This window comes from Macaca nemestrina, chromosome 3 (assembly GCF_043159975.1).
Source record: "Macaca nemestrina isolate mMacNem1 chromosome 3, mMacNem.hap1, whole genome shotgun sequence".
Taxonomy (NCBI): Eukaryota; Metazoa; Chordata; class Mammalia; order Primates; family Cercopithecidae; genus Macaca; species Macaca nemestrina.
In genome coordinates, this window is record NC_092127.1 from 147,465,339 (window position 1) to 147,487,200 (window position 21,862).

General features: G+C 36.6%; 1 protein-coding gene across 1 annotated transcript in view; it reads left to right on the forward strand.

The window, feature by feature from the left end:
* The window catches only part of LOC105496881 (CDP-diacylglycerol synthase 1), a 62,168-nt gene extending 41,245 nt beyond the window's left edge, over positions 1-20,923 (forward strand). Inside the window, exons 6-13 of the mRNA XM_011767522.3 lie at positions 1,541-1,599; positions 3,590-3,672; positions 5,006-5,093; positions 8,526-8,594; positions 10,414-10,566; positions 12,577-12,696; positions 14,754-14,857; positions 18,146-20,923. Of these exons, the coding sequence (XP_011765824.2) occupies positions 1,541-1,599; positions 3,590-3,672; positions 5,006-5,093; positions 8,526-8,594; positions 10,414-10,566; positions 12,577-12,696; positions 14,754-14,857; positions 18,146-18,275 (806 nt within the window). The 3' untranslated portion in view covers positions 18,276-20,923. The remainder of the gene's footprint in view (positions 1-1,540; positions 1,600-3,589; positions 3,673-5,005; positions 5,094-8,525; positions 8,595-10,413; positions 10,567-12,576; positions 12,697-14,753; positions 14,858-18,145) is intronic.
* The last annotated feature ends 939 nt before the right edge of the window (positions 20,924-21,862 follow it).

A 21,862-nucleotide genomic window follows, 5' to 3' on the forward strand; every position in this document is an offset into this window, starting at 1 on the left:
TTCTCTCAATAAAGTGACATATTGGCTTTCATTTGTGCCTCCACTCAGAAAATGTGTCCATATTGCTTGTGCAGGCCAGTTAGTTGGATTACCTCATAGATGACAAATAGGAGGTGAGATAGGATTGGGCTCAGTATTCGTTCTCTTCATTTTGTCATGGTCCTTTCTGCTTTGACATTTCAAATTGATCATCGAAAGTCGTGAAAGGCAGCTGCTGTTGGATTCTTTGCTTGGTAAAAGTAGTACCCTTGTTTACTCTACTGGTAGAATTGCCTCGGTAAGTATAACTTGGATGTACAAAGTCTAGTATTTATTTTATGTAGAATTGATCAACTGAAAATTCAATTTCTCTCTTGGAGAACTCACTCTTTAAAGATACTGCAGAGGCTAGGTACAGTGGCTCACACTTGTAATCTTGATACTTTGGGAGGCCAAGGTGGGAGGATCACTTGAGGCCAGGAGTTCAAGGCTGCAGTGAGCTGTGATTGTGCCATTGCACTCCAGGCTGGGCCACAGAGCGATACCTTGACTCAAAAAAGAAAAAAAGAGATGTTGCAGAATAGAATGCATACATAGCCATTTATCTGAAATTAAATTTGGTTTATGTATTTTTCGATATCTACCTCTGTAAAATAAACCTATCTTTAGAAGTTTACTGGTATTTTTGGCAAGAAGTGATTCATATTGCCTCCCATTATTTTAGTGTGTGATTATTAGATTTCACTTAATTGGTTAGAATTTAATAAATTTTCATTGTAATAAATTTGTAAAATGTAAACATAAATACAAATACTGTTTGTAAATCTTTACATTATTAAGAGTATTACATTTTACTATAATTATTGTGTGCTTTTGAGAAATTGCAAATTGCTCTTAACCTGAATTTTGCTGATTTTGGTTTATGGAACCATGGGACTCTTAGGGGTCAATCGTATTTGAGTGTTTATTTTCTAGCCCTGTGATCTTCAGTAAATTAATAAAGCCTTTTTTGCATTTTTCCTCATCTGTAAAATGGAGCTAATAATGAGTATGTTATAGGGATTTGGAAAGGATTGATAATAAAGGATTAATTATCATTAATGATTAAATGCTTAGATAAGAGCCTAGAAATAGTAAGTATTCAACAGACTTCAGCTGCTATAATAGTTATTATTCATTTTTCTATTATGTAGAGATTGAAAACATTCTGTACATATACTTGATGCATTGTTATAGCAAATAAATACTATTTAATTTAAATTTAAGATCTGTTTTCCATGCCCACATATTAACAAGGGATTAATTAATTAAATTAATGCAGAGGATGTTTATTGAATTTGTGCCACGGAATATATATTAGGCACTTTGGAGAGTACAAGATTGTTTCCCTCAAAAAACTTACTTAAAATGCTTAATATAAGATAGTAGGAGAGATGGCATCTGAGTAAGTGGCTAAAATACGCATAGCTGTGATATAGGACATTGGTTTATTTGGGCTCAGGGAATCTTAACCCTTTGTACCAAATTGTACTACGAGCACGTGTTTTTTGTTCTTGAACAGGTTTCTGCATGTTTGTACTCAGTTTGGTGAAGAAACATTATCGTCTGCAGTTTTATATGGTGTGTATTAACTATTATTCCTTAGTCATTATCTGTGATAAAAACCCTTAACTTTTTTTTTCTGTAGTGAGAAGATACAGTCTAATCTACTAGCTGTTGTTTTGCATGAATGTGAGGGATATTTGGATTTCAGATGATCATTAAATGTAAACTATTAAAGTTGAGAAGTTTGTGAGGATTTTAAAATTTTAACTTTTCAAAGTTTACTGAGAACTTTTTCTTTGAATATTTTCAAATGGTGTAAAATTAAAGTTTTTGGGTTCCTTAAATATGTAGAAATTTGAAGAATTTCTTACTCCTGGACAGTTACTAAGTCTGGGAAGCATCTGTCATATTGTTCTATGAAAGTAACTATGTTTACTTGCACTTGGCGTGAGCATAAAGCAGCAGAGCATGTATGATCTTGGTGGTCATGGTTAGTCATAGAATTGTGTAATTCTTTCTGGCATAAGATATTTTGTTCAATGTACCAAAGCCTGTCTTAAGAAATGTATCACTTTACATATGAACTTTTCTTATTTTCTTAAACTGTAGCTAGTAAGACTGTGCAATGCAATGTAGTATTAAGATCTGTAAATTCATGTAATAGTGAGGCTTATTTTGGACTTGGAATATTGTTTCTGTTCTTTATGCTTAGCTTTTCTCCATTAAGACATTCTGCTGAACATAATTGCTGGGAAATTGTGTTTCTTATAGTTCTTATTTCAGGGGATCTGAGCATGAAGAGTAAAATTCTGAGTGAATTTTATGTAGAAACAAGACAAGTAAAAGTAATAGAATATCCAGTGAAAATATAAATGGCATCTGTTGGAAAAAAATTAATTATGCATTTTTAAACAATCAGGGTAAAAGAGAATTGGATCTTTTAAGCAGATAAAAATTGAATAAAATAAAGCAACCATTATAATATGGTTGCTTAAATGGGAAACAGGTTTATTAAGAATAAATCAAAAGGCCAAACACCGATGGCTCATGCCTGTGATCCCAACACTTTGGGAGGCCAAGGCAGGCAGATGCCTTGAGCCCAGGAGTTTGAGACCAGTCTGGGCAACATGGCAAAACCCCATTTCTACAAAAAATAGGAAAATCAGACGGGCATGGTGGCATGCACCTGTAGTCCCAGCTACTGGGGAGGCTGAGGCAGAAGGATCACTTGAACCTGGGAGGTCAAGGCTGCAGTGAGCTGTGATCACACCACTGCACGCCAGCCTGGGTGACAGAGTGAGACCCTGTCTCAAGGGCAGGGGTCCGGGGAGAATAAATCAAACTCTTTAAGAATTTTTAAAAGTAATTTTATGAATTTCAATCAAAATTATAAGACTAGTACATGGAAACCTTCTTTTGTTTATATTCTACCCATATTGTTGATTGTGTTAAAAGTGGCCATCTTTCAGGCTAGCTAGAATTGGTAAAACACAAAGGTCTTTAAAAATTTGAAATTGAATACTGTCATTGAACAGACCTGTCGCGATCACCCTTCAAGTATGAAAGATAGAGTTTAAGGGCAGTTGAACCCTGCTGGTTTGAATAATTTAAAGTTGGAAATAACTCTTTATGGGAAAAAGTTACCATAATAAACTCTGAAAGAAAAGGAATTTTTAGCATTTTTTAATAACCGCAGAATGCAGCCAGAGTAAAATGCTCCCCTTTAAATGCTAAAACAACAGAAATCTCTCATTATCACTTAAATCTAATGATTCAAGATAATGGTTTATGTTTTATAAGTTTTAAAATTTAGTACTATATCTATTATTAGAATTCTATTTGTATGTAAATTAAGGTTACTTTGTTAAATGTTTTCATTATTTTAAGGTTCCAGTAGGCAACAAAAGGAACATAATTTACTAACGGTGTTTATTTTATATGACTCTAACGTATGCATTTTGACCAAAAGTCATGGTAGAAATTTGCGTTTCAAAATTGCTGTTGCTTCTTCAGCTGCACTGATCAGTTATGTTCACTAATTTTTGTATTGTTGGGCTATTAACAGTTCGCATGGACTCATGTCACTTTATTGATAACTGTCACTCAGTCACACCTTGTCATCCAAAATCTGTTTGAAGGCATGATATGGTAAGGCAACAGAAATATGCTGCTTAATAAATATGTCTTAGCACTTTTATAGCTCTTTAACATTGGACAATGTCTTGCAGATTTCTACTAAAATATGCTGTTTGTTGTTCCTATTCCATTAAACTATCTTACTGAGTTTTGCTTACTATTTGACATCTAAAGACAAAATGCTTCATTAACAACTGGATACCATTCTTATTCAGGTTCCAAATATAGGAAGTTTCCATAAAAGACCCAAACAATTAATTACATTTTCAGGTGTTAATAAATCCTAATGTGACTTTTCACAAAAGATAGACTTTAAATACAATATTTATTAAGATATTATTTACATAGAATGCCAAAAAATATAAAACTTTGCCTGTTAGTAACTACTGTGAAGAAATGCATGTTTTTCTAGGTGAAAGGTAGGTAGGTTTTTTCCTTTGCTTCTGTGTAGGAGTTGGTTTCCAGATTGTAGAAGTTAATTGCTCTATGGCAGTGGCTTGCATATTCAGAATGCATTTTTGTTAGGTAAAAATCATAAAACTTATTACTTAAAAATTAGTTGGAATGGAGAAAAAGCTTAAGATTTAGAAAAAGTGACCATATTTTTCCTACACTCATTTTAAACTCATTAATTAAAATCTTTTACAGTTGATGGGGTTTGTCAAGATAAATTGTATTCCCTTGACAGCTTTATGCCTTTTTACCAAGGGTGTGGGTGTGTCTGTATGTCTGTGTGTCTCTGTGTGTATATGTGTGTGTGTAAGTAATTGGAATCATTTTAAGATTGTCTTTAATGTATTATGCAGACTTTTCATTGATGGGGCAGTTACTGAAGTAAGTAGGTTCTGCACATTCAGTAGGGTTTACTGAAATCGTAAGCTAAGATATAATTAAAAATAATTGAGAATATGTATTAAGAACTCGATATAAATTTATCAGGTTATGCTCTGTCTAAAGAAATGACTCATTTTCGTATTAAAAGGCTGGTTTTCTTAAGATTAGCTTTCAGCCTGCCTTTTATTTTTTATTATAACATGTTCCTCATAAAGCTAAAATGAGAACATCCGTAACTGTAGAAATCAATAATTTAATATTTTCCTTAGCAGTATTTTCCTAGCGTGTTAGTTTATTTTTAGATTTTGCTCTGTTTAAATTGGTAAGTGGGCAAATTTGGTTGATATTTATCATTTCTACTGTTTTGGCAAGTGTTACGTTCTGGCTAGGCTGCAGTGCAATCCAAAGGGTTATTCTGATAGCTCATTATGAATCGTAATCTGTGCGAATATTTGCCACTTACTCACGTGAACTTTTTCCTGCTGACTTTTTTTTTTTTTTAAAAAAACAGGTTCCTTGTTCCAATATCAAGTGTTATCTGCAATGACATAACTGCTTACCTTTTTGGATTTTTTTTTGGGAGAACTCCATTAATTAAGGTAATGGAAAAATTTTATAAGCAAGCCACTATATAACCTTAAAGATTAGCCACTGGAGGACATTTCCAACAACTTGTGCTGTTGTGCATCTTTTATTTCCGAGGTGCTTTGATTTTCCTTAGCTGCACGGTACAGAAGCAGCAAGCCATATTTCTCAGTACTTCCTTCTGGGTTCTTCATCGGTTCTTCTGTTGGCTTCTCAGTAAGGGCCTGACTCCATCAGTTGTCCTTCCTTCCTTCTTTCCTTCCTTCCCTCCTTCCCTCCTTTCTGTCTTTCTTTTCTTTCTTCATGTGGCTTCTTTTCTTTTCAGGAGATGGGGCCTTGCTTTGCCACCCAGGCTGGAGTACAGTGGTGTTATCATGGTTCACTGAACCTTCCACCTCCGAGGCTCTAGCAATCCCCCCACCTCAGCCTCCCGGGTAGCTGGGGCTTCAGGTTCATGCCACCACACCCAGCTAATTTTTGTATTTTTTGTAGAGATAGAGTCTTGCCATGTTGTTCGGGCTTGTCTCAAACTCCTGGGCTCAAGCTGTCTGCCCATTCCAGCCTCCCAAAGTACTGGGATGAAAGGCCTGAGCCACCGCCCCTCGGCTCTGTGGCTGCTTTTTCTTGGCCATTGGTGCAGTTCTTCTTTATCTTCCTTTCCAGCAGGCCTATACACAAGCCTTTTCCTTGACTCTCCTCTCCCTTCAACCTGTAGCCTCACCTGTCCCCTTCTTTGCCAAACTTTCTAAAAGAGATTATACAATACCACCTTCACATCCTCATATCCATTTGTGGGACTTTTTATATCCAAACTCATATCAAAAGATTTTGGGGCCCTACAATAAAATACTAATAAAATACAAATAATAATGAAAGGGAAAGGAAAATACACCTGAGTAGGCCATGTTGTTTTGCTATGGAATTGGTTCTATTTATGGGCAATGGAGGTAAAGAAGGAAATGAACTAAATTATATAGTTCTCATTCGGGAGAAGAAATAAACTAATTCTTCATGGAAATCAAATCATTTTCTAGAACTGATTTCTTCTAAAAGAGCTCTTATTTATTTTTATTTTTTGTTTTTATTTGTTTTTGGAGACAGCGTCTCGCCCTGTCACCCAGGCTGGAGTACAGTGGTGCAATCTGGGTTCACTGCAACCTCCGCCTCCTGGCTTCAAGTGATTCACCTGCCTCAGCCTCTCAAGTATCTGGGATTACTGGCGTCTGCCACTATGCCTAATTTTAGTATTTTTAGTAGAGACAGGGTTTCACCATGTTGGCGAGGCTGGTCTAGAACTCCTGACCTCGAGTGATCTGCCTACCTTGACCTCCCAAAGTGCTGGGATTACAGGCATGAGCCACCACACCTGGCCTAAAAGAGCGTTTCATGTTGGAGTTTCAGATAAGATTCACACAATTCACATTATTGGTCAAAGTTTTTAATAATGTTCTGACAGACATATTATTACTTGGCTGTTTTGATATTATTATATGAAGGCAGTTTTGGAAGGACTGAGACAATTGTTCAGATATAAAGCCTTCTGTTGGTTCAGAGTGGTATGAGGGTAGTTTTGCATTACCAGAAGAATTTGTGGACTGCCTGTTCTTCCAAAAACCTCTGTAAACTCTACCCTTCTTGGGGAGGAGCTCACAGAGAGCATCTGCTAAGAGCATCAGCACACAGAGAGCGTTGGGCTGAGCTGTATAAGGATACTGGTAAGCAAGCTGTATATTTTTAAAACGTTTCTAAAGCTACTCCAGAGCACATGATTTATGTATTCAAGAGTTATACCCAGACTGAGAATTTTTCGGCTTGGGAAGCTGTATTAGTTCATTCTCACACTGCTATAAAGAAATGCCTGAGCTTTAAGTCGCTCATGGTTCTGCAGGCTGTACAGGAAGCATGGCTGGGGAGGCCTCAGGAAACTTACAATCTTGGTGGAAGGGGAAGCAGGCACATCTTACATGGTCAGAGCAGGAGAGAGGGAGAGTGAGGAGGTGCCACAAACTTTTCGACAACCAGATATCATGAGAACTCACGGGACAGCAGTAGGAGAATGATGCTTAACCATTAGAAACCGCTTCCCTGATCCAGTCACCTCCCACCAGGCCCCACCTCTGACACTGAGGATTACAAGTTGACATGACATTTGGGTGGAGACACAGATCCAAACCATATCAGAAGCCTTCAAAAAGGCTGTTATAGCTGTGGAAGAATCTTAGCAACTGATTTTGAACACAGCCTTCTAGTGAATTTATCAGGCTGGGTTAGTCGTATAATATACTTAGATAATTGAACAATTAACCCCTAAATCTATATGATAGGCATCAATTTAATTTGATAAGCTATCTTTACAGTAATCAGCACTTTTGAATTTGAGTCTGCTCCTCCTGCATGGCAGTGATAGTGAATTACCCTAGGAGAAGGTATGTCTGTCCCTTCTCTGTGGCAGAATTGTTATCAGATTTGTCAGGAAACGATTTCTGCCAACTGTTTTGCTTTGGGGCTCTATGAATATCAGGACAAGAAGTCTGTGAAGAGCTCCTATAGGTTAACCCATAACCCATTTTAATTTCCAGAGACGTCATTCTGATATTTGGTTTCTGTCCCTCATTAATGACCTGATAACCAAATCCCCCCACACATCTCTTTATCTCCCCTGGGCAACAACTTTCACCTTCTACTCCTGAATCTTTTCCTTCTGCCCCGACACCACTAACTTCTAGATTTTTTTCCAGATTTCTCTCCATGAATGGTCCATTGACTGGGCCGCAATAGCCTGAATCCAACACAAACAATATCTCTTCTTTGAAGTACATGTTCCTATCTTCTTGGAGATGGACATAGGTTGTGAAAAAAGAGAGAAGGATATGTGAATACTTGAGCAAATACAGTATCTGGGGTTCTGGAGTATTTTGCCATATCAGAAGGAAGTCTGTGTTTATATAGCATATTAGGAATATGTGAAAATTATATGTGCTAAAATGTCCATGTTTCGTTGTACTTATTCTATTTTTGGCCAATAGCGGGTCAATATTGACTGTGTGTACTTGGAACGAATATATCTCATTCTTATTCAAAGAACTTACACCAACTATTATCGGGTTTTATATTAGCATAAAAGTCATAGGACAGTTATTTTAGTATAGAGTTTATAGTCTTTTAAGAGACAAAACAAATTTAGGTCATTTAACATGAACAAACACATATTCACAGCGTCAAATATTTGAGGGTCTACTATGTGTTTAAATATTATTAGAGAGATTTTCAGTAGTAAATCAAGATCAGAGAAAAGGAAAAAGGGTTTTAAACTATTCTAATAAGAGAAAAAGTAAGAAGAGATGTACAGGTTATTGAGGAAACTCCTTGAACAGCGTTTGTATGTATATATAATGTGAGTTTTGTGAGTGCAGTAATGCTTTTTAATTTTATTTGCCCTTTTTTAGTTGTCTCCTAAAAAGACGTGGGAAGGATTCATTGGTGGTTTCTTTTCCACAGTTGTGTTTGGATTCATTGTGAGTATTACTAAGATTTTTATTTTATATACATTTTGAAATATGATACCAGGCTTATGAGTCTACTTTAAACCTAGAAAAATTAAACCACAAAATGCTGATAATGTATTTATTGAAACCTACTAAAAAGAACCAGTACTGTACCTCGGTAGCCCTTATCCTGGCTACATATAGAATCACCTGAGAAGCTTCAACAAAATCTGTGTCTCAACCTTATCCCAGGCCAATTAACACCCCCAGGTAATTCTAATGGCCATCCCTGCTGTTGTGCTGTTGTGTTTGGTAGTTTCTAACAGCTATTCTGCCTTAGGTGGGGCACAAGTACTGGGACAGGTGGTGGCCTTGAGTAATAGCAGAGTATGCAAATACTGTTGAAAAGCTCTGCCTTCTTAAACACATGGTGGCCACTTGGCTCAGTGGGTGGTTACTGTTGTGGGCCCAACATGCAAAAACAGTCTGTTAACTATAAATTATTAATGTTCGCTTTTAGCATGTTAAATAGCTATTGTTTATGTTTTACAAATTAGTTTACAGTTATAGGATTTAGATTTTTATTAAAAGGTGTCCAGTGAGAATGAGAGTGTAGTACCATAGCTGGATATAAGATAAATATACAAAAAAGTACTGTCAGGAAGCTTAATTTTTCCTTGTTTCTGACAGCTGTAGTTACATTCTGTATCCAAATCTAGAGTACCTAGTAACAACATGAAGCATGGAGAGAGTGAATATACAAATAAATGGAAGTGTGCCATGATCCTGGATAGGGGAACCACCAGAATTCCTCCATTTAATTTATAAATTTAGTTCATTTGCAATGAAAATTTTAATAAAATGTGATAAAATTGTTCCAATGTTTTTGTGGTAGAATATTGATGAGATAATAATTGACAGATAGAAGAGTGCAAAAGGATCCAATCTCATCCAATGTGTTTACATTACAAAGTGAGAATAATTAAACATTATGAAGTTAAATAGTGTAAGAATTTGTTATTATCAAAGACTATCTTGAAAATACCACAGGAATAGCCATATCATTGGAAGAAAAGTAGGAGCTACCCCATAAGCATGTAAAGCATGACAAAATAATGGGGAAGGAAATTTCACATCTATAAGAAATTATATATACATAATATATATAATAATATGTAATATATATAATATATATTTTATATATATAATAAACTGGTTGTTTGGAAGCAAAATCAGTTTATATTCATTCCTAGTGTCTTGAATTTCTATTAATCATTCTCGAGCAGAATAACAGGGTGAATGGCTGCAAGAAAAAGAGAATAAGCTGTTGTCTAGCAATTTAAATTTATAAGAGGATATTTTATTTTATGTATCTTACTTCCAAGGCTGAGGACATCTAGTTTTAAAAATTGCAGTGGTGTGGCCAGGGAAAGAATAATTTGGTCAAAGTTTTCTGGGCTGGCTAAGAACAGCGGTGTTGTTCACCTGTACTATTGTGTACTATTTTCAATGTAATGTTGAATTACTGGTTAATTATTAACTGATTAAATTAATATAAACTTTTCTGCAGTATACTTCAGTTCTTTATTCTCCTGTACCATATAATTGTGATTATGCAGAGATTACAATCTTATTGATTTCAAATAAACTTTTTTTCTAATGGTCTTTTAAGTCTTTTACTAGGATAATTATGATCATTTAACTTTGAAAATACATAGCAAAATATTAAGACAGAAATTCTGGCATTCTATCTCTGGCCCTTCTGATGTATACCTTAAGAGATATATATTTAGTCAGTGTGTCATGAACTTTTGCTTTGTTTTTTGTTTTGTTTTGTTTTGAACACCAGGCTGCCTATGTGTTATCCAAATACCAGTACTTTGTCTGCCCAGTGGAATACCGAAGTGATGTAAACTCCTTTGTGACGGAATGTGAGCCCTCAGAACTTTTCCAGCTTCAGACTTATTCCCTTCCACCCTTTCTAAAGGCAGTGTTGAGACAGGTAGAGTAAAAGTTCAAGATAAACATAGTTAGAGATCTTTCACTCTGAAGATTAAGCTTCTTTTATAATTTATTTATTTATTTAATTTGTTTCTTTTTTTGACACAGAATTTCCCTCTGTTGCCCAGGCTGGAGTATGGTGGCATATTCTCAGCTTACCGCAACCTTTGCCTACCAGGCTCAGGCGATTCTTATGCCTCAGCCTCCTGAGTAGCTGGGATTACAGGCACTCACCACCACACCTGGTTAACTTTTGTATTTTAAGTAGAGACGGGTGTCACCATGTTGGCCAATCTGGTCTCAAACTCCTGGCCTCAAGTGATCCACCTGCTTAGCCTCCCAAGGTGCTGGGATTACAAGCGTGAGCCATTTGTGCCTGGCCTGAAGATTAAGCTTTCTTTAAAAGTGGGATTCAGATTTGTACAAGAAACTGACTTCTGTAGAATTTTTAATTCCTTGATATAGCAGTGGTTTTAGTGTTAACTTAAATCAAATGGATGAGAACAACTTACAAATCAAATGGATCCAATGGTTTTGAATGTGTTTCTCATATCACTGACATCAATTGACTCAATTTAAAACTTAAAATTCACCAGTTTACCGAGTCCATGATTTTTAGAGGATATTTATTATGGATAGAAAGTTGCTGCTTCTACAAATCAGTTTTCCTTCCAAACACACAGTGCCTTCATTTAAAGGTATCTTGGAGGCCTTGCACTGGAGGATGTCGACATGCTCTCTAGTAGAACCCTCCTGATCTGTGTCATCAGGTCTGGTGAGTGGCTGGTTAAAGTGAGGAATCAAATAATAGCATGTGTGTCTGTATCTTTGTGTGCACACATGTACACGTTTATAAAGTAAAATCCATAATTTTTGAGAAGCAACTTAACAAATTATTTCTCTCTCTGAGTGCTCAGTACATGGTTTCCAAGAACTTTTTGAATGTCCAAGCCATCTGTTACTTGTTATAAAACTTTTTATACTGCTGGTGTTTGATTAGGAGCAAGGCTATTGCTTTGAGAACAGGTCAAAAAATTGATGTCTCCGCCGGGCACAGTGGCTTACACCTGCAATACCAGCACTTTGGGAGGCCGAGGCAGGTGGATCTCCTGAGATCAGGAGTTCCAGACCAGCCTGACCAAAAGGTGAAACCCCATCTCTACTAAACATAAAAAATTAGGCAGACGTGGTGGCATACACCTGTAATTCCAGCTACTTGGGAAGCTGAGGCAGGAGAATCACTTGAACCTGGGAGGTAGATGTTGCAGTGAGCTGAGATTGCACCATTGCACTCTAGCCTGGGCAATAAGAGCGAAACTCCACTTCAAAAAAAAAAAAAAAAATTTGGTGTCTCAAAATCTTTCTTCAACCACACCCATTTTGCACTGTCTGTAAGTTGTAGTTTCAGATTATTTAAAAAGGAGCAAGAACTACAAATTTGCAAGATAATTTGACTACAAAATTCTTTTTATGATTGTCTCTGCAAATCTTTAGTGATTGTCTCACTGATGCTCATTTTGATAATCTTCTTTAAGCAACTTATTTTTGTGTTTTTCCACAGCATTCGTCATAGTTTTAGAGAAAAGTCCAACTTTTCCCTTATTTTATCATATAAAATTAAAGTGAAATAAAATACAATGTTAAATTATATAATTACAGAAACAAAACATTACTCATTTAAAAAAATTTGGAAAATAACACAGCTGATTCTTGGTAAGAAGTAAAGTTCCTAGACAACCTGGAAGGTAGACTACCAAGCTGCAAGATTTCAGTGTGCCAGTTGCCTGTCATTATGCTTACAGAGAGAAGGGAAAGTGCTGGCTAAGTAGAGGATGGTACAGAAGGCTTACAATAGACTTTTCTTCTATGATCCTTAAAGTTTGAAAAATTAACAAAAATGTGGTACATGCTTTGACTTACTATTTTTACAATGGTTCTTAGATCAGGTGGCATGTTCAAATACAATTTCAATGAAATTAGCCCCTCTCCTCCCCTTCTTTTCTCTCTTTAGGAAAGAGTGAGCTTGTACCCTTTCCAGATCCACAGCATTGCTCTGTCAACCTTTGCATCTTTAATTGGCCCGTTTGGAGGCTTCTTTGCCAGTGGATTCAAAAGAGCCTTCAAAATCAAGGTGTGTGTTTAGATTCTGTGTTATATTATTAGAGAATCTAATTAGAGAATGTAACCTAGTTGAAATTTGGTTAGCTCATGATCTACATTAAGCCCCTAGGCAACAACTTTTGTATCCTGTTTGTTTCGACCTCACAGAAATGCTGCCACGCTGATCTGAATGTATTCTTTCTTGTTAGGTTTGTGATACTATGTTAATACATTTTAAGTGTCATGTCAGTTTCCTTTATAGAAATGGCATGTGTCCTTTAGTGTTGGAATAGACCTAGAATCTTGGTCTTTCAAGTGCTCACCCAAGAATCCAGCCATGAATCATCTGAAGTTTAGTGTTTTACTACAGTCTCACTTGAAGGGACACACAGAAGAACCTTTGGCTATGTAACCGTCCATTCTGCTAAGTCAGGTGTCATCAGACTCTTTCTGTAAAGGGCAAACAATAAGTTTATTAGGATGTGCAGACCATATATTCTATCACAGCGTCTCAACCCTGAACCCTGCTGTTGCAGTCAGAAAGCCCCCCATGGACAATATGTCAATGAATGGGCATGGCTGCATTTAATGCAACTTTATTTATAAAAATAGGTCGTGGCCGGGATCTGATCTATGGGACATACTTTTCTGACCCCTGTTCCAGATACCTAAAATTATCCCTGTGTATTAGGTTAGATCATCATAAAGTGACATGTTATCTCAGCAATTTTATCTCAGCCTCCCTCACATGGCTGAAGCACCATCTGGGGTTAGAGAGTGGCTATGGAAAGTGGGGTGGTCAGGGAAAGCCTTTCTGAGGAGGTGAGATTTGAGAAAAGAAGTCCTGCAGAGAAAACTAAGAAGAGAGTTCCAGAGCGTACAGAGGAGTGGAGGAGGTTAGCCTGTTTGAAGGTGAGCAAGAACAGTGTGGCTGTGGTTGAGAGTAGGAGATGAGACTACAGAGTTTGGTGGGGCCAGATCACACGTGGCCTACAGGTCAGGGAATGAGTGAACTCAGCGAGCGTTTGCCAGTGGGAAGCTACTATGTAAGATGCAATGCCATATACAAAAACATACAAGATGTTGTTCCTGTTCTAAAGATGTTCACCTCCTACTAGGGAAGATAATACACATCCCCAGAGAACTACAGCAACAGCTGTGCAGGATGAGTATCTTGCAAAGGCTGTAACAGCAAAGTGGCATTGGGTTACTGTGGCTCTCTTATGCTTTGACTAGTAAGGAAGAGAAGGAGGGAAATGGGTTGGCAAAAATTAACCAAAGACTTTTTCAGTAATTGGTTTAAAAAGAAAAATATTATATTAAGAATGGTATTTTCTTTAATGGTCTCCAATCCAAGGTTTTTTGTTAAATGGTGAGATTTTTTTTTGCATGTTGGAAACCAAGCAGCTATTGCTGTTGTAGTTTAAATATTTTTAGGGTGCCCGAGTGAACTAGAAGAGCAGTTAGTCGTGTCTGTTTCCCAGGCACCCAGATATGGGAACCTACCTGTACAGGGACAATTTGCAGAGGCTTACTACCCATTCCCTCAGGGTGGCCATTTAACGGACTAATGCGTCCCAGATGGGCTCACTGTAATTTTATTTTTTACTCTAACACTTAAAAAAAGAAGAAGAAATATTTATCATAGTAGTAAAATGTTTATTTCAGAGTAAGAACTATTGGGATAAACAAGTTAGAACCAGTTGTACATCTTTTAACAACACTAAAATAGCTCCCCAAACAGCTTATGGTTAAAAAGAAAGCTAGGCTATAACAAAATTAGATTAGTAATAGCTAATAGAATTTTTATTTAGAAGTTTTATTAACAAAAGTAAGTGCTAGATTTAATTAATGTTTAATGAATGAATGCTGTGGGTCAATTCAGAAATCATTCTAAAAGAAGCATGTATTTGGAAGTCGTGGTTTTAATCTGCTGGATGTGTTCTAATAAGTTTTTATTTAGGGAAAAAAATCCAATAGTAATGTATTTTCGTTAGAGTGAGTCCATGATGCCAAAGAGACACAGATAGGAATTTTGTAGCAGGTGATTTTTTGAAAATTTGCTAATATATTTGTTTGTTTCTAAAGGATTTTGCAAATACCATTCCTGGACATGGTGGGATAATGGACAGATTTGATTGTCAGTATTTGATGGCAACTTTTGTACATGTGTACATCACAAGTTTTATAAGGTACTTTTACATTTAACACATTTTTTAGATGATTTCTTTGAGTTCTCATTTCCATCAACATTAGTTTGAGTAAGTTAATAACTTTTTCCATCAGTGGTAATCTACAATATTAAAGCAAGTGGTGGCTACTGGAATTAGAGTCTTGAGCAGGATGGTTAACTTGTAATCATTTTACCTACACTTGAACAACTTAAAAAAAGATAGTATTTGTTATGGTCCTGGACCATGTTAAAGACCCAATTAATGTGGATGGTATAGGATTTGAAACTTGAGGAGATTTAATTTCTCAACTGTGGGCATTGCAATGATCATGAATACTAAAAATTACAAAGGAAGACAATGAAATGCATCCAGTCTACCAATTATTACTTGAGTGCCTGCCATGTTGTAGAATGTTCTAGGGACAAATATGGCAGAGGACAAAACAAACCAAATCTCTGCCCCCATAGCTTCTTGTTTGGAGGTTGAAAGAAGAATGATGAGAAAGAGACAATAAACAAATAAGCAAATAAATATAGTTTGTTAGATGGTGTTAAGTGTCACACAGAAAAATAAAGCAGGCCGAGGGGATCATGCTTGTGTGTATAGGGGCTGGCTGCTGGGTGAGTGGATGAATATTGCCATTTTATAAAGGGTGGTTTATTCTTGTTATTAAACCTTAATGTTTTGGATCTGCCTTGAAATACCAACTTGGGTGTGAAGGCTTAACATCGACTGCATGTTAACTTTATTTTCTGTGGTCTCTACTGGGGGCCCAGAAGGCGGAACACTTATTAATAATAGTGCCTGAGCCATAGAAAACATGGATTTCCTTCATAGTACTTGGAAGGAAATTCATATTTAGCGAACCCTAAATACACATTTTAAATATGTACCACAGTAGTGTGAGAATTTTCATATTAACTATTTTTGAGAGACAGTCTTGATAGGAGTTTATCAGTTACATTAATCTTTTCAAAAATATCAACTCCTGGCTTTGTTAATTTTCTCTACTGTAAATTTTTTACTTCATTGATTTCTCCTCTCATCTCATTCCTTTGCCTTTTTAAAATGTTCAATTTGCTGTTCTTTTTTTAATTCTGGAGATGAACTTAGATTATTGATTTTTAGCCTTCTTGTCTAATTTATCCATTGAAGACTATTAAGTATTGCTTTATCCTCTTCCTACAAGTTGTGATATTTGTGTTTTCATTATTTAGTTACATATGTTTTCTGATTTCCAGTATTATATCTTCTTTAACACATGGATTATTTAGAAGCATATTCATTAGTTTTCAAACAAATGGAGATTTTCTCACTTTCCTCCCTTAATTCCACTGTGGTCGGAAAACATACCCTGTGGTTTGAGTATTTTATAATTTTTGCAATCTGCTTTGTGGTGCAGCGTGTTATCTATTTTCTGGTACATGCTCCATGTGCAAAGGTGTATTCTGTAGTTTTGGGTTGTAGTTTTGTCCGTGTCAGTTAGGTGAGGTTTAATTAAATCTTCGGTACTGATTTTTGTTTATTTGTTTTTCTGTTTGTTTGGTCTGCTTGTTGTATCACTTACTAACAGAGCTTTGTTAAAGTCACTCATTGTGATTGTAAATGTATCTATTTTTATTTGTAGTTCTACAAATATTTGCTTTATATATTTTGAGGTTGCATTAGGTATATACAAATTTAGGATTATCATATCTCTCCGTTGAATTGATCCTTTTGTCATTATATAATGTCTGTCTTTACTGCTTGCCTTAAAGTCTATTTTGTTGAATATTAGAATAGCAATATCAGCTTTCTTTTGGTCAGTGTTTGCATGGTATTTCTTTGTCTCTCCTTTTATTTTTAACATTCCCTTTTCCTCATATTTAATGTGTGTTTCTTTTTTCTAGTAAGCATATAGCTGATTTTTTTCCCTGTTTTATTTATAAGACAGTTGACAGTCTTTATCCTTTTAATGGGACTATTTAACTTATTTGCATATTATTTATTGATCTATTTGGGTATTGGTAATTAGTGGTTAAATCCTTAGAACTTTGTTTTCAGAATATGGCAGCTTTTTAGGGCATTAACTCATATGCTTTCTTTTTAAAAAAAAAAAAAATGCTGTTCTCTCAGTAGGGAGATGTCATGCTGAGCCATGTTGTCCACCATTTGAAAGCAGCTATTTAGACTGTTAGAAGACAGTGAGAGTGCCAGGATGCAACTCGCTGGGAGCACCTGCTGACACAATTTTGCATTTAGCTGAACTTGCTAAAGCAGCCTTCCTTTTCTCTGTGGGTCACTTCTCGGGGTTTATGCTGTGAAGTTGCTGACTCTTTTAAAGAAATGAAATAAGACGAACAGTGTCCTGATCTGAGTGTGAAAGGCATATGGCGGCAGTTTTTTGACAGATGAGTTGAGCCACATGCGTGAAGATGACCCATGGTGGGATGGCTCATCTGGGCTCTTGTGCAATTTGTTAAGTCGAAGATTTTCAGAGTAAATAGTTCCTCTGCTCATCCTCATTGTGGTAACACTAAATAGACATTTCTTTGTTGCTGGAATTTCTACTTCCTATAATTCTATGTGAACAATCTTTATTGTAAGTCATACATTTACCCACATAAATGTCTTTCTTAGAATTCTGTGCCATCCGTGTACATTACTTGTATGTTGCTTTTTCCCATTGGATTTTAAAGCAGATCTTTTATTTTGTTTGTTTTTTTTATTGGAGTTTACCTAGGACTGTCTTTGAACAAAGACCATGGCACCTATATCACTGGTAAGGGGCTTCAGTGCTAGGCTCAGAACTTTTGTGTTCTGACTCTTTGAACATTCATAGCTCCTTGGAGATATTTTTCAACAGAGTACCTTTCATCATCTGAAGTTTCTTTGAAGTTAAAAATTTCAATTATATTTTCATGCCCTCTTTTTGGTTTGTCCTGTGTTCACCAGGCTCCTTTCCTTAGAGAATAGTTTTTGTGTCTCATTCAATCTCAAGATTTGCCATTTATCCCCACCTTTAACTTTGGTTGCCCTTTCAAGAACTTTTGTAGAACTTAGATCTGCACACCTTCAGTTGCCTTATATTGCTTTTGTGTTTTGTGTTTGTGCATTCTTTCTCCCTCTCTGCTGTATGCTTCTCAAAGCAGAATAGTTCTGGCTGTTTATCCCCTTGACACTAACACTGCACATTAAAGTGAGCTGTTATCACTTTAATAACAGCTACTCTACACTGAAAGGAATGGTTTGTTTTAAATTGGGGGTATACGCTTCACTTATCCCTATTAAAATAACACAAACCTGTCTTCTTTGCCTTATAATTAGGGGCCCAAATCCCAGCAAAGTGCTACAGCAGTTGTTGGTGCTTCAACCAGAACAGCAGTTAAATATATATAAAACCCTGAAGACTCATCTCATTGAGAAAGGAATCCTGCAACCCGCCTTGAAGGTATAATTTGATCCAGAGAGGGAAGGACTGACAAGAAGGAATTCTTCAGAAAAACACTGACGGATGTTTTGTAAATTGTACAGAAAAATAGTTAAAAATGCAATAGATTGAAGTTTTGGAGATATGTTTCTCTCTGAAATTACTGTGAATATTTAACAAACACTTACTTGATCTATGTTATGAAATAAGTAGCAAATTGCCAGCAAAATGTCTTGTACCTTTTCTAAAGTATATTTTCTGATGTGAACTTCCTTCCCCTTACTTGCTAGGTTTCATAATTTAAAGACTGGTATTTAAAAGAGTCAAACACTATAAAATGAGTAAGTTGAGGATGTTTTAAGATTGCACCTGGCACTGTGCCTTTTTGCACAAATATTTACTTCTGCACTTGGAGCTGCTCTTAATTTTAGCAAAATGTTTTATGCAAGGCACAATAGGAAGTCAGTTCTCCTGCACTTCCTCCTCATGTAGTCTGGAGTACTTTCTAAAGGGCTTAGTTGGATTAAAAAAAGAAAAAAAGTTTGTCTGCTTTTCAAAGAAGTAACCATTTGCCAGGGGAAAACATTCTGCTTTTAGGTAGTTTCAAAATTCAGGGGAGGGAGCCTGAAATTTTTGCCATGATTGGTTTGTTAGAGCAGGCATCAAACTACTTCTGATAAAATTGATTGGAAGATCACGACCTCGCAAAAACTTTTCAAGAGCAACAAGCAAGAATCCTGCTGTGAAGAACACAGTGTACAGATCCTCCGCAGATTATCTCAACAGAGGACAGTAGCTCAGGAGGCCGCGCCAAACAGTGACCTGTGGCCTGGGCCATCTCTTGGTCATGTGTTTCACTTTTCCTTGTTGCCCTGTGAACTGGCTTCCATGGTTCTGTAGGGTAGTGAGTCGGGGTTGTGGCTGCAGCAGAGCAGAAGATGCTCGCCCGAGTGGGAGTGACCCACCCCCGTGTCCCTGCTGCCTCACTCCTGGCTTCTACTGCAGCCCTTTGTAGACTCACCTCGCAAGAAGGAAGATCTGCCTGGAGACCTGATCCCAGTCCAGCTTTTTGGTCGTAGGTCATCTTTGTCCCATTGCTCTTTTGCATCATGTCATAAAATTTGAGGATATCAGCTGATTATTTTTTCTTCCAAGAATGAAAATCAAGCAGAATTGATTCCTACAAGGAAAAAAAAGCACACGAATGCCAAACCTTTCCTTTGGTGGACTGGACACTAACCAGATGAGAGTAAATTTCTTATCCGTGGACGTATGTAAGCTACTGCTGCTGTGTGCTCTCCACAGCCATATTTATTGTATTAAACAATCAGCACTAAACCTTCAAAACTTGCCCAGTGCTCCTAGTTAAATGTTCCGAGGGGAGAAATAGATATATTTTAAATAATGTTTTGCTAATGAAAAGAGTAAATATTTTTGTTTAAATCAGCAAAAACTTTCCATTATTTTATATTTCCGTCTGACTACTATACCTAAAACAAAAGATTGCCGCTATACCCGGGTTCCACTGATGCAGTCAGCTAGCAGCCTCATCACATGCACACGTGATTAGACATAGGTGCACTCAGTACCAAGAGTGCATTTTATGGTCCAGCATACACTCCATTGATTCATCATCACTGCATGCGTTCAGCCAGTGTATCTCACACTATCTGTGTAAATCTAAAACTGGTACTGGCAATGTTAGTAGAGGAGGCAGTGATCACATTTAAAATCAGGCCACTTACAAGTTTAATTTTCAACATCTCATGTTTTTATTTGTCCCATTACAGCTTCAAATGTTGGTCATAAAAAAAATTTAAGCTACTAAAGTTTAAAGAATAAAATGAAAATTTTGTGATAAGAACGTACATTAAAAACTCAGTAGTTTGCATGAGTAAGAACTCCTTGAGATACACAGATTCCCCCCACATTTGTATTTAAAATAATTGGTGAGGCATTGAGATACAGAATTATAAGAAAGCATTACTGAATATGTGTGTTATAAAGTCAATATTATAAACAAAATATGGAGCTAGAAATATTTGGGATCACAGTAATAGTTTTTCACAGATATACTTTTAGAGTTGAATGTACGTTATCCTATATGTAAAAAAGCAAATTCTTAATTTTAACGGAGCTCTCGATTGACCTGTTCAGCATACTTTTATAGCATGTATATTGAAATAGAATATATTTTAGCAAAAGGTTGCCATAAAACTCTTGACTTGGCTCATTTTGATATTTGCACTGTGAAGAGGGCTTAAATTCCAATGTAGCAATATGCTGGTAGAAAAATGAAAAACTGGGAAGTTCTTTCACAGTAATGCCTAATTGTTCCAAATTTGCTATATTTGGAGGTGCTCTACTGGTACTTCCTGCTTGACTCTCTGACCTGTGGGATGCACATTCTTCCTCAACGCTTTTTCCTTTTGGTGGTGACGTATGTTCACTATCTGAGAGTAAAAGACCATACACGCCCCTCTTTTTAAAATTAATAGTATCTCTTCCTTTTCACTTTGGTTTGAACAAAGATAGTGTCACCTTGTTCCATGAAAAAGAAAAAGCATAAACAGTGTATATTTAGGGTATATGGGTGATAGCTTATGATATGTGTCAATCAGTTCTCTGAATCTTTTACTGAAACTGAGATAGGAAAATAAAACTGAAACAAATCATATTCGACTTTGTTGTGCCATTTTCTCATTGGAGAAGAAATATGCAACCAGTATTTACAGAATAATGACAGATATATGTGAGTATTGTATCGTGTCTATTCCATCACCAGCACCTACAGTGACATCTTCAGGGCTGGGATAAAATAAGTTCTGGTGATTACCAAACATCTGTATTTGTTGAGAGGCAATGTCCTCTTAATACAAAGAGTACTGAACTTTTATGGTATTAGCACAGTTTGTAATTACACGTGTATTTTTGTGAATGTCTGAATAATGTGTGTCCCTTACTAGAGCTTTAAGCCAAACAGAGGCCAGATGAAGTCGGTTTGGGTTGGCCACTGCATACCCAGTGTCTGGCATGATGCCTGCTCTCTGTAGGGTCTCCAGCTTCTGAAATGCACAAGCTTGGAGCTTGGTCTAAAGACCCAGCTATACACATTCCCTCTTGTCTCTAGGACACCTCCTATCCCCTTCCCCAGACCTTTTATTTTGCAGAGTTCTAAGGTGGGCCTCATTATTCCTAGCTAATAGGGTTGTTTTAAGGATTCAGTGAAAACTCATATTGTCCAGCATTGAATAGCTGATTAGCAATTCTTAGTTTCCTTCCGTCCTTCCTGTCTGCTCCTCTTCCATTGCCTGTCTGCAGTGGGAAACGACAGGTTATAGGACTGAGCGGAAAAGTAACCACCGCTTTGGCCACGTCTGCTTCAGCTGGTGGGTAACGGAAGTGTTCCATGACTGATAGAAAAACCATTGATCCACTTCAGCAAACCCGAAATGACTACCTGACCCAGCACTATGCTTTGTTCTCACATGACGAAAAACCTTAGAACTAGTAGTTTTCTGCCTAGTCACAGAAACAGGTACAGAAGTGAATGTCATTTGAAGTGGATATTGATCAGAGTGATGACAGATATATAAACCAGGTGTGTGGGAACA